Source organism: Pithys albifrons, chromosome 8 (genome assembly GCF_047495875.1).
Source record: "Pithys albifrons albifrons isolate INPA30051 chromosome 8, PitAlb_v1, whole genome shotgun sequence".
NCBI classification, from domain to species: domain Eukaryota; kingdom Metazoa; phylum Chordata; class Aves; order Passeriformes; family Thamnophilidae; genus Pithys; species Pithys albifrons.
This window is the reverse complement of record NC_092465.1, coordinates 11009076-11022804: the sequence shown is the minus strand read 5'-3', so window position 1 is coordinate 11022804 and position 13729 is coordinate 11009076. Positions and strand designations below refer to the sequence as shown.

General features: G+C 40.1%; 1 protein-coding gene across 9 annotated transcripts in view; it reads right to left on the bottom strand.

Annotated features, from left to right (window-relative positions):
- Window positions 1-13729, bottom strand: part of MYLK (myosin light chain kinase) — a 197031-nt gene that overhangs the window by 22873 nt on the left and 160429 nt on the right. For all 9 annotated transcript variants that reach the window (XM_071562932.1, XM_071562934.1, XM_071562935.1 and 6 more), the window contains 4 exons: window positions 8082-8384; window positions 4391-4426; window positions 4199-4292; window positions 3003-3206 (listed from right to left, as the gene is read on the bottom strand). In XM_071562932.1, the coding sequence (XP_071419033.1) occupies window positions 3003-3206; window positions 4199-4292; window positions 4391-4426; window positions 8082-8384 (637 nt within the window). The remainder of the gene's footprint in view (window positions 1-3002; window positions 3207-4198; window positions 4293-4390; window positions 4427-8081; window positions 8385-13729) is intronic.

Sequence of the window (13729 nt, the reverse complement as noted above, 5' to 3'; positions counted from 1 at the left end):
GCCATTCTTTTCAGAACCGTAAAAGGAAAACTTTTCAGAAATTGTAACATTGTCTTCAGCACGACTTTTTAGCATATTTTTGGAAATTAACTACTGTTAATACATCTGCATGCTGCTTTTACCATGGGAGCTGTAGACACTCTGGTAGCAACATTACATCAAACTGCAATGCATTTCCAGAATTAATATTGCTGTATTTATATCCTGAGCCAAATCCAGTTTCATTTTTGCTGTGTTAAGAAGCTGAATCCAACCAGTGTGGATCAGGTTCTACCCCTACAAAGAAGGAAAAGGTGGCTTTGTTCAAACAGCCACAACTCGTTCTGAATCTAAATCTCTAATTCTTTCCAGTTTCTCCTCTTTTCAGTCTTCTCTAAATGAGGTCATAGAGGATCCTGTCTATAGAATCACAGAAGACATATTTTAGAATTGTTTTATTATAAGCTTTTGGTCCAGGAGGAACAATGAGAAGAATCTACCTTGAAGGTTCCTAGTCAAATACTCAACTGCATTTTAGTGAATCTACCTTAAAAAAATAAAAAAGAGAAAACCTTAGTGACTTGTGCTGGCTTAAATCACACCAAATGAACAGAGTTTAGTGCTGAGATTTTGCTCCAATAATCTTAATCTGCAATACAATAATCTTGTGATCTGTGTCAAAGTAGACAGACAATCTGAAGTATGTAAAAACTTTAAGACACTTAGCTCCCACGCTGAATGATATTTACAACATGCTACTATTTTTCAGATTTACTTTTTCCACTGAGATGCTTCTTGTGGAACCAGTACCTTCCTATATTTGAAAAGGAAATGCCTGAGATTTGCCCCTGACTTCCAGCAATTGGTAGATGGAAAGGTTTCCAGGTAAGAGCACATTATTATAGTGTTTTATTTAGAAGTAATAATAAAAAAAATCTGATTTTATTTTAAATATGAAATCAAAGCATGTAAAATAGTGAATGAAAAATATTAAAATGAGAGAATGTGAAGTTTAAAAGGTTCTAAGAAAGACATGGGAGTAAAAATGAAAAATTCAGAGTAAGTATCAGGAAGAAAAATTCAAAGAAGCTTCTCATCAATAGCTCCAATTTGAGTAGAGGGGGAGGTCCTAAATTGCAGTCACTGCTAAAGTATAAGGAGACTCATAGGAGGTGAGCTTGATTTATTTGAAATCCTTGCACTACCACAGTCCTGCTGCAGGGCTGGGACAGGCTGCTGCTTCCTGCTGCTTGACTCTGTGGAACTTTCAGTGGGGTGGCCCAAAAGCCAGAAAAGGTGGCCATCCCAAACTAAAATCACATCTTAATTATTAGACTGGTTAACAAAACTACTTTAAATTTGATTGCACTCCTCTATATTTTTAAAAAGTAAAACCTCTCTGCTGTCAGGGGGGAACTAATGGAGTGTAAAGCCATATGCTATTCCAGACTCTTTATACATCTTCGTGGTTTCCATTAGGGCTGCCAGCTCCCAGTTCCAAACTAAGTAGGGTTTCCTTCCCTTACCATCATCAGCTTGCTCAACTGCTCAATCTAAAAATAAAAACACCTTCTTGCACATAAGTTCCAGGGTTGTAAAATCCAAGCTTTGAAATATGCCAGTGCAGTAGTAGTTTGCACACAATCTAAGCAAGTGCCAAGCGAGCAAAATAGACATACAGTCTCTTTTGCCTCAAACAATTTATATCTTACTTGAACTTCCAGCCAGCAAAAATCTGCGTCTCCTTCTTGCATCAGGCAGCACAAGAAGTAGGTGCAGCAGCAGAGCAGTAACCGATGGAACTTTTTTGGGAAAACATCAGCACAGAGCAGGATTTAATTTTCTTTCCAGCTGCTACTGCCACAAGTATGAGATTCAAACCAAGAAGGTGTGTTATGAATGATGCAAACGTTGGTCATGCTGGTGACATTGTTTGTGAAGCCTGACCATTACTTTCCATCCCAAGCTATGCAGATTCTTTTCTTAGAATGAATTTTTTGTTTTTTTTTTTTTTTTTGGGGTGGGGGTGTTTTTGTTTGATTTGGGGGTGGGTTTTTTTTTGTTTTGTTTTTTTAGTTTTTTTTTCAAGGTTTTTTTTCCTAGAAGTAAAATAGAGTGCAATGACTTTCAAGTAAAGGAGAGATTCCTTTCTGCAGCTGTTACACCTGGACCATCATGTAGAATCTGTGTATTGACCTTAGGGACAGATCAATTAATGTCCAATTAGTGTTTTGGGGGAAAGAGTCAGTGTAACCAACCTTTCTGCATCTACTGATCCAGATTTAGAACATTCACTGTGTTTACCTGAGGAAATTTTTAATTCAGAACTCTCTTGCTATAAATAAATGTTTTGCAATCAGAGTATTTATATGTTGCAGGAAAACCACGGCAGGATAATTTTTAAGGTCTCTTAAAAATATAAAACTGGACATGATGAAAACTGAAGTGTTCCAAATATCTCTTGAGCATTATAAATCTGTCATGATGAATTTTTTATGAAAATTCAACTATTTTATTAGAATGTAGGTTAGATGCTTGCATTCTGAACCACATCTTTCTATTCTCTGCAAGTGACAACTGATCAGTGTTTCAGTGAAATTGAACACAAGCTTCTTTAATTCATATTTAGAACTACCTGAAGAAAAAAAAATTCTCCTCCTTAAACACATTTTTGGTTCTAAACAAAAGTCCAAAAATGCAGCTCACTTTTTTCTCTCCCAAGCTGGCAATAGAAGAGGGAGTTCCAAAAACCCACCACATGTACGTAAAAAAACCAAGCAAATGAGATAATAAAAGCTGAAACACATTTCCACAGATTTTTAAAAGATACAACACAGATTCACTTACACAGATTAAACAAGTTGGATAAATAATTGAAAAAGCTTGCAAGATGTGAAAGCCATCCAGGCCCTGCAAATCCTGAAGCTTTCGACAGTCCCACATCTGGGTATGTTGCTACTTTTGTGTACACAATTATTTTCCACATTTATTAGCTTTGCCAGTGTGATCTGCTTTATACTTACATTTCCAAGACCATAACCATGTTGGCTTTTTCTTCAAAGGCATCTACACATTGGACAAGTTTTGGATGATGTAGACAGTTCATGATGCTGATTTCATCCCTTATGTTTTCTTTTTCCTTAGCAGAATACGCTTTTAAAAATTTTCCTGCCCAAACTTTTCCAGTCTTCTTTTCAACAAGCCTAAAGACTTGTCCAAATTTTCCCCTGAAAATATATAACTATTTCCATAAAATGTTTTTGAAACGTATTGGCCACCATGAATAGCAACATTTTACTAAATATTCCAGCACAACCACCCCAACATGAAATAAGCGTCTTAACATCAAGTATTATTCTACACTGATTTTGTGCAGAATAATCTGCAAGAACTTTTGAATGAGTACCACGTTTAGAGACACCCTGCCATTGCAATGAGCAATTTTTACATGAAGGTTCAAAAACTGGACTCCTACCAGGCTTTAACTCACATGACTCAAGTCTTTCTGTACACAGTTTCCTACAGGTCACACACCTCTGAAGGGGCAGCAGATGGGACATCTCAGGTATAGGACATAGGTGGAATCAGAATCTGAATGCTCGAGGCTGCACTATTATTATTGCACATCGCTGCAGATGTAAAATTCTACCTCTGTGTTACACTTATCAAGATTTATTAATGGCAGCACTCAGGATGCCCTGGCCTTCAGCACAGATCTCTGGGAGATTATCATGGCATGCAGTTCACACAGCCACGAGTTCGAGCCCTGGGAAACACAGCCAGGCTAATCACTGACCTTCTCTCAGCAATACTATTAATGCTCTGGGGATTATGACCCCTGTCAACAGAGATTCTGGCCTGTGGGCAGGATAATCTTATTACTGCTAATGGATATAATGGAAATGCAAGTACACAATATGTACCTTTTTTTTCAGCTGGCTTTTAGAACACTGAAAAACAAATGAATCTTGTAGCTTTATTAATCTGTGGGATCCGTTTTCCCTGCCACAAGTACATGCAGTGCCTATTTAAAATTATCAGTCAGAAAGAGTAAAGGATCTTTACAGAGTGGAGGCCAACATATATTAAAATCTATTTTTACTGCAGCCTGGCTGGAATGTTGAACGTACAAGACACTGTCAAAGGATGAATGCACATGATCTTTATAATTGACTGGTAGCCTTGAAAACTGTCTTCAAAAGCACAAAATAGTACTTACGATCCCAGCCTTTCTTCAATGTTATAGAGATCTGACACTTTCTGTTCAGTGTTGATAGTAACTGTCCGATACTCCACCTCTGTTTCTTTCCCCTCTACAAAGAGGTATTAAGGACCATGGTTAAAACCTCCAGAAAACATGAATGGAAAACACAGATTTCCATTTGTTCTGCTTAAAATATGCACTTCTTACCATCATCAGATAGTTCCGCTTCATCCTCTTTAGGTTCTGTGATGAAAATAAAAAGACACAAATAACTTTTTATATAGGATATGGTACTTACATAAGACAGTCAAATTATTCACAGTGAAATGGACAACTGATAAATCCTATGGCAAAGCAGCAAAAAGCCGTCAGGGAGTTGTGCATTAACTTTGCAATTAAAATCTCTTCACCACTTCTACATGACTACTGACTACACAATCACAATCTAGTCAACATTTCCGAATAAATCAAGTTCCTGTGGTTTGCAGTACTTGTCTATCACATCTCCCTACTGGAAACATCAGCATATACTGCATCAGTTCAAAGTCATCTAAGAAATACCTCTAGGAATGCCTCAAGGAAATAGGAAATCAATTAAAAATATTAAAATCAGTAGCACTTCTTGTCCAATGACGTATCTTTTTCTGGCTTTGATATGCCTTTTGGGGATTGCAAAGCTAAATGTTAAGCAAGTTTGTACATGAGAAGATTCTTTGCAAAGCATCCAGACAAATTCTTCAGACTCAAGATATCAAGAAAATTTGGACAGCTGCATTTCCATGAGCGTGGCTGAATTTTGTAGTCACTGAGGTTCAAATGGAGCCTCAGTTCTGCAGCCATACTCAAAGACAGGTGAGATGCTACCAAACCCAGTGACCTAAGTCAAAGTAAAAGCTGGCCTGAGTGTCCTGATTTTCATTTTTAATTTTCATTTACGTGAACTGCCAGGAGCATTGTTTCATGGGTTGTTCCCCATGCTGCCTTCAGGTATGAGGGGAAAAGGGGTATGGTTGGAATGCTATTTCGTATTACTTAGACTGCTTGGGCTTGCTCCTATGGCTATGACCAGTAATTTGAGAAACTGCAAAGGCAGTCACACAGTGACTGGTTCAATTCTCTCTGTAGCTGCTGAAATTGCAGTTTGCCATCACAGACTACAAGCCTAACAAGGGATTTATCCCCTGTGCCAACAGTTTTGTGTTGTGAAACATTAATGCAGTGCTGTGGGCACTGTTAGGTGCTGGAGAATACAGAGTTACATGGAGCAGACGAAAAGAAAACAACAGGAATAAAGGGTGCAGGGTGAGCAGAGCTGGTCTGGTGCTTCACCCTTTCCAGTCCAACACAAAGTGCTGCATCTGTGTGCTGGTATGGACTCGATGGTCCTTATGGGTCCCTCTCAAGTCATACATTCAGTGATTCTGTGAAATATATCTGTTGCTAAAGCCTTTCCCTCTTTTTTTCTGGAGTTGTGACCCTCATATGTTCCAGCAGAGACGAGCTGGTTTGCAGGGACCTCCCAGAAGAGCAGGGAGGTGAGTGAGCCTTCCCCACCCAGGGCAGCTGTCCTCAGATCTTCCTCAGCTACAAACCACTCTTGCACAGAGCACTCCACATTTTCCTCCCCTTTTAAGGGCTGCATGAGGGAGCTGATCCCAGCCACGCTGCCAGGACTTAAAGTCTGCCAAATACTGATTAGGCAAGGAGTCAGTTCCCCTGTTCTGCAGCAACACCATATTGAAGCCATGAACTAGAAACATTTTGGTCCACCAGTGGAAGCCTGAATTATATAGTGAACATAGCTGAGCTTGGTAAGTGCTGAGTGGCTGTCCTAAAAGCTTTCTCAAAAATGAGTCAACAGCACCAAATTTTCCTCAAACATGGCAATGTGCACTTTAATCTAGTGTGACTTACAACCTTATCTTAGTAGCTGTTTTCTTTAAATGCACAGTGAAAATTTAGCCATGCCTTTCTTCACTAAGATTATATTGAGATTGCTAATATGCTCTGGCCACCTCAGTATGAAAATCAGTGATGAGACTTCCTGGCAGCCACAGAAAATCCCTAGTTACTCAGCTAAGTGTTTACATAGATGGCAGCTTAAAGTCCTGACTTTGACAGGTGCTGAACACATGGATTTTTCACTGCCTTTAATTAAAGCACCAGTTATATTCACACACTTGAAAAATCATGCTTTAGATGACTTGCTCTTTTTCCACACTAGCTGCAGTATCAAGAATTGAAAACGGGAAGCCCTGGGATTGAAAGCACAAGACAACTTGCACTCCTGCAAACAGAATACATTTTCTTTTTGCTCAAAACAACTTTTTTGTTCCTTTTTGTGTGTGTGTGTGTATCACAATGATTCATACACTTTCTAACATTTTTGTATTAAATCTATGTAAGAAAACTCCCAGTCTTAAAAAGAAAAATAACTTGCGTGCTTTGGCCCAGTGCAGGTAGCACTTTCTCTAGGAAAAACAAATGCAGGGAAGAGTCAAGTCCTCAACTCTAGAAGGTGTTTGTCCAGCAGCTGAAGAAAGAGGGCATTCAAACAAAGGGAATTTTATTATGAAGAGCCAAGAGCATCTAGCTTCCTTTCAGTTTTATTGCTACTCTTAATGTTTTTTTAATCCCTTTGAAGAGAAGGTGCATTTTGACTCAGATTGGGTTTTTAATCTTGCAAATAGAGGGAAGTAGTTTTACAGAATGCATCCAGTTTAGCACTTGAGGAGAAATATGATTTACTTTTCTTTAGAAATGTCTGTTGAGAGGCTTACACAGTTGTGTGATGCTGGATCACTTTCCTATCCTTTTGTCTTGCTTTAGCAATAAAAGATAACTTCACAAGGGTTATGTAGAATACTTAAAACTCCAAAGCCCTGCACACATAAGTAAGGAGGGAGAGATACAACACATACTCCACTCCTCAGCAGCAGGAAAAATGGCAAAAGACATTATTCCTGCTCTGGGATTTTTGGTGAAATGACAGTCAAAGTCATCCTTGCACAGTAGGTAGAAGTGTGTGTGCCCAAAAATATGCAGTCAGTCTCTGGTTTTAAAAAATAGTGCTGATATTTGTGTTTCAAATTTCAGTACCAGTTTCTGAATAATTTCTACAATAATCCAATTCTTTCCATTAGTCCTTTGAGAAGATCTTAAGCAAAAATTAAGAAGTAAAAGATACTGAAAAGTATTTCTGAAAGTCCATGCAACTGTAATCAAAAATCCTAAAAGCATTTTTAGCACCCATAATGCTGCGAAACCAACATGCTAAGTAGGATAGCCTTGAATTCACAAGAGGGGTGTACCAGGGGCAACAGGATTGAGGTGCTCTGTCATGGTGGGATTGAAAGCACGGGAACTACAACTAGGTACACGATGCCAATTCAGTTTCTGCTGCATATTCTGTGCTTGGCTAGCAGCACCACACTTACTTTTTCCAAAAGCCAATTTTGGGTAGTGTTTATGGTTTGTTTTTCCACAGCGCGTCCAGTATAAACTATAATGAATCCATTGGGTGTATTTCAGGTGATCCACTAAACATGATTTTCCGACTGGGCATGGCCTGAATGTGTACCGTGTGTGAAAAGTTTTGTCTCCAATTCCCTGTGCACTGCACTGCAGAAGTCTATCAGCCAGCATTGACACGGCAAACCAGAAGGAGAATTATTGGTTGCTTTCATAAGGCAGGGATTTGGGGTCCCTGAAGCCAAGTTTCCACACTGCATGCACACAAATCTTACATGCTCAGACACCCACATAAGTCTGTGAAGGGCCTCCAGCACAAGCAGAGCCAGCACAAGCACCCACCACACAGCGGCACATGGGAAGGAGTGTGTGCAGCTGCCTGGCCTCACCAAGGATCTCTTAAGACTGTTAACTGTTAAGGACTAACCTTCTTGTTTCTCTCCAACCTTTACCAGGTCAGACTCTTGACTGGGCTCGCTGATGCCGTACACGTTGGCAGCTCGCACACGGAATTTGTACTCCCGGTCAGCCTGCAGGTCCTGCACGTTGAAAGAGGTGCTGCGGCAGGTGGTGAGGTCTGTCCATTTGTTGTCCACTGAGTTCCAGATCTCCACGGTGTAGGACTGCACTGCGCTTCCACCATCATAGGAGGAGCCATACCAAGAGAGAGTGAGGGAGGAACTCCGTATGTCGGATGCACAAGGTGTTCCGGCAGGTGGGTCTGGCTTATCTGCAAAAACAAATGCAAAGCACATTGGATGAAATTGTGAGGATGAGAGACAGAACTTCCACCAGGCTGTACTGGGCCTAGCTGACAGCCCTTTTCTTTCCATTCCACTGCTCTGCTTCAGAGGTTTCTACCGCAGGAAGAAGGAACAACTGGACCGATGACAGACATACATGAATTACTCAACACAGAGGTCAATCCCACTCTGGCTTCAGCATGGGTTGTTCAGTTCCCTGCACATCTGGCTAAGGCATGCTGAGGCCTAATGCCCTTCACAGGCATTGTTACAGAAACTACAGAGACTAAAACCAGTCCCAGCTATGCCTGCAATCTCCCACAACAGTGCAAACCACTCCTTGGTGATGTTCCTTAGAGGAATATCCCTGTAACAGTCCACACTGCAGGGCCATTGATAACCCTTCACAACCTCAGAAAGCACCACTTATTCAAACAACAGAGAGACTAAAACCAGTTTGTCGGCATGAAAACAAGACCTTGAAGGACGACAACTTTGTCTACTAACAATTTAGTGAAAAATTTCACCTATCTACAGTTTTTGGAAGTCTAGTGCACTTTTTGGTAAGAAGGAATTCAATTTAGAGTACATCATTTAAATATTGAGACTTTTTTAATCTCATATGTGTTTTGGAAATTGTGGAGGAAGTGGAAGATAGAAATTTCTGGTTTTCTTCAGTTAGGGACTTGGTCCTGCAGTTCTTTTTTGCATTAAGAGATCCACTGTCACCAGAACCTGATGTGCAGGTGAGCAGTCAACAATGCAAACACCTGATAAAACACAAAACCCTTGCAGTTATACAACTTTTTCAAAATTAAGTTTAACTATTAGTTATCACAATGAATGTTCTTTTAGGACAGAAAAATGATGACTTTTTTTGAAAAAAATTACTGATTTAAAAAATACTTGTGGAAGTTATGCACTTCAAAAGACTTCAAAGGGAACAAATATGTTCCTTGCAAGTAATCCTCTCAGAAATAATCTAGTAAAACCTACAAAATAATGATGATGTTGATCTGGATGAACTAGTGGCCAAAGGCTGAATGAGAAATCAAAGGATGGGATAAATGAGAGAAGATGAAAACAGAAAGACAGAAAGTGTGAGATCCTACAGTGATTACACTGGACATGGACTGATAAAAATCTTGCCCCATTTTGCTCATTTAAACTGCTAATGGACATTATCACCTTCTCTTTAGAAAAGGCAGAACTGACAAAGCAGCCAAGAAATACAACCATTTTCTCAGCAATAAAAATATCCAAGTGCTGGAGAGAACTGTTGTGGACTTTGATCAAATTCTTACTGTGGCAGACTATATAAGTTATCCCTTCATGGTCAAATTATCATTCCTAGGAAAATCACTGAACAGACAGAAATAACCAGTTTGACACAAACATGCCTTTAGTTCTTGGACAGAGAAACCTCTCCTCTGACTGCTGTGGTTTTACTCATAGAGAGGGAAATTGGAATAGTGTAATCTGACAATTAAATATCAGTTCACTATTTGGAAGAGTGCAAGTTTCATTGCCCAGTGATTTCCCCCAAAAAACCTCTTTGCAATTCCTTTTAGTTCAGTTGTGATGAAAAACACATTTCCCTCCACAAATAAAACACATTAGAATAGAACTTGTTAAGTGTGAGGGAGAAGACTGGAGGGAGGACAGAGATGGACACTGCATTCAGTAGAAGGTCCAGGTGGAAGAAAAAGAGACTGCCAGAATGTAGGTTATCTTTATTCATTTGTGCAACACTTGAAACACCATTCCACTAGGAGTCATAGTTATACAGTACACCCCTTGCTAAACACATGTGTCAGAAACCAGATATCCTTAACCTCTGGAATGGATTTACTGCCCTGCTTAGTTGTCACATTTTTCACACCTCAATTTCTGGCAGAATAAAAGGGACTAATAAGCATGAATTTATAGAGTAGATATAATGATCTGAATCACAGAGAGGTTTATATGATTTATCTACAATAAGAAAGAGAGATGATAGCAAAGATGAGAACTGAATCTTGATCTCCCGTTGCTCCAACAGCAGTGCCCCTCTCCCCCATCCTAGTCCTGTCCCAACCTCCTGGGAGCTGCAAGAAGTGAGAATTCAATGCTCTCACCATTTACAGTATCAGAACCCTTGTGCCACACTACAGCAGCCACCAGAGCTGGTTGCATGGCACACATGGATTGTATGATTTTAGCCAGATAGTGGAAACAGCCATCTTCTTTTCACTACAACATATTATCCATGCAGACCTTGCTGGGAATGATGTCCAACCAGGCATTTGTCCTTTGCAAAATCTTTACAGAAGAATATTCAGCTCTGTGTCTTGTTTTCCATCTATATAACCATCACTGCATCATCTCAAGATGGAGACAGAACTTGAATAAGTATTATCCTAAATCCAAACAGTGCAGAGCAGTTGCTGAGAGCAAGAGGAAGATACTTGGAAGAAAAAGCTAAGCCAGTAGTTCATCACCTTACAGAGGCACCTATTCAGGATTATCGAAGCAGTGCGGGTTCTCTGACATCTTTATGCACACAGCTCAATCTGGATGGTATGTGTTTGTTTAAAAATAAAGTGTTAGGTTGCTCTAATGCTGTGCACTGAATTTTATTTTGAAGGAGGAAAGTGTGCCTATGTTTCAGCATTTGCAGAGCCTGGTAGTCTGCTTCCTGTGTAGGACATGAAAATACATCTCTTATTGCTGATTTACAACACACTTCTGTTTTAAATGAAACTCTGGGCATGATTTATCAGTTGCTTAGGCCACAGTTACCTTAGTGATCTCTCTTTCCATGACTCACCTGGATAACTGCAATCCCTTTGGCCAGCACAATTTACAGAAGCAAGGCTTAGGTAATTGAGCATTCACAGCCAAGGGGACATTGGTGGCAAAGGAAAGGCTACATGGCTTCAGACTAATACCTGCTAGCCCTGGGAATATTTGAACGTTCCTAACAAGTTTTTTCCAATAGGCAAAGATGAAACCTGTCTGTCTGGGCTCTATAGAGCCAGAGAGATGCACGTTTTTGTTTGAAGTCTGCCATGTGCCGCTGCTTGCAGATCTGTTCAGTGCACAAATAGTGGGTAGAAGCTGATATGGAAGATCATAAGGAGAAATGAAAGCCTAATCTTTGCTCTTTTTTAAAATGACAGATGTATATGTACCATTTTACCATGCTTAAAAATTATTTACTATCAGACTGAATGGTATTCTACAGCTCTGCACATTCAGAGAATCTGCAGATGGTCTTTCCATGTGTCTGTTTTGCTTCTCTGCAGTTTATTCTATGGGGATTTTAAAGGTTACCCTGTATTCATATGTTTGTATTGAAAGCTAGAATATTTTGCCAAACTACATACCCTTCTAGAATATGAAGTCTCTACCAGCCCTATTGACTGTTTCCAATAAAAATATCCCATGGGTTGAGGAGGGGTGTGGAAGACAAGCACAGTTCTCTATTTTGTCTTTCTGTTTTAGTGCTTAGTATACCATTAATGTCCCTAAGCTGCCCATCTCCAATATTTCATTGCATGTCATGTGCAGTCTTTGACACACACAAACATATTTAATACTTGGGTTTATATTATGAGGGCTTTACACTGGCCTTGTTGGACCACAATTTTGTGTTTCGTCTTCTGGAGTAAAGCATAGCTACGAGACAACATGTGAAGTGGAAGGAAGGGAGAGCATCCTAAAATGCACTGCTCCTTGTGACCATGTCTGTAGGAGAATTTAAGGTATCTACCTCTAACTTCAATTTCACTGTTATATGCAACAAAAGAAAACCACCATAAGATGTCTCAACTATATGAAACTGGGGGTACTTCAGTCTTGGCTAACTTACAGCATGCACATAACATCTAAACTAAGACTTAGCTAAGCACTGTGATATCCTAGATTGTCATGGACCAATTGGCTGTATCCACACAGTCCTGTTGAACTTGGTCAGATTCCTACAACCTCCAATGCCTTTGCAGAGGACAGTTCTGACACCTGTTTTACCAGGACACCTGCCCACCTCATTTGCCTGACGGCATGACTGCAGAGACTAACGAGATGGTTGGAGATTGGACAGTTAAAAGCTGAGGGGGACTCAAGCACAAAGCTTCCCACGTAATCTCTTTAGGAATATCAGTAGGGTTGCCCCAAGGTGGCTTCCAAAGCCTTGTGCCAGGCAAAGGAGATGGATAAGCAGCTAATGTGGCCTCAATCCTCACTCAGACACCATTCTGCACAGCAGCACAGAGACTGCATTAAGTCACTGACATGAGCAACACAGAGGAGACAGCAGCAGCAACTCCCGTGTGCCATAAGCCATGCAGGGAGGAGGAAGAGGGCAGTGGAGCTGATGGGAAGGAGGTGCTTCCTTCCCTTTATGCTCCAGCAAACTAGGCACAGATTAAAACTCCCTGCTTCTCAACAAAGGGAGGCATAAATTACCACCACCCCAGACCAAGGAGGTCAGGTTCCAGTTTATTCTTTGGGGCATGTGTTCCTTATGGCAGATGATAAGGTCAGGAGCTGGCCTCACATGAAATGTATAAGCCACTTTCAAGACCATACCCGGATTGTAACACTTGTTATTTACTCCCAAATTGAATTCAGCTGCACTCAGTCCTCAGACAAATTCTCGGAAACACTTTGGTAAACAGGTTTTGATATACTGCCTGGAGTAACCTTTAATTAATTTGTATTTGTGCACTCTGAGAAGCATAAAACATAAGAATGCTCAGCCTTTAAATCATTGCTGTTTATCAGACAAATTTGACTTGATGTCCTTGCCTTTTTTTTTTAGTGGTGTATAACTCAAAATTCCTTCTGATAAGGAAAAAGATTTTCTCTCTTTCTGCATAGGAGGCAAACCCACAGCTCATCCAGGACACCCACATAACATGAAACTGCAATCTAGACCTCACTGCCTTCTCCACGTGGCTCAGTTTACAGAGTCCTCAGAACACAAGAACCATTCCAAGAGACCAAAAAAGGCAGCAATCTCCTTATTTGAGTGCAGGGAAATGGAAATTGTTCTGCTACTTGATGTGAGGGTCAGGCTGAGCCAAAGTGAGACGATAGGGTTTGCTGTGCATTAAGAGCTTGGAGGGCCCTGGCTCTTGAGCAGCAATGTTTTTCCAGCAGAAAGTCTCTGAAAACTGGGAACAGTAAAACCACAGCCTCTGAAATTTTTTTTAATTTTCCTTTATGAACAGAGACAACACTGAAGCAGTGTCTCTGAAGTAGTTTTCTTTATCTCTTCTCAAAATTGGTTTGTTTTCTTTCTAAATTCAGTTATCATATTACTGTATAATACTATTATTAGCTATTG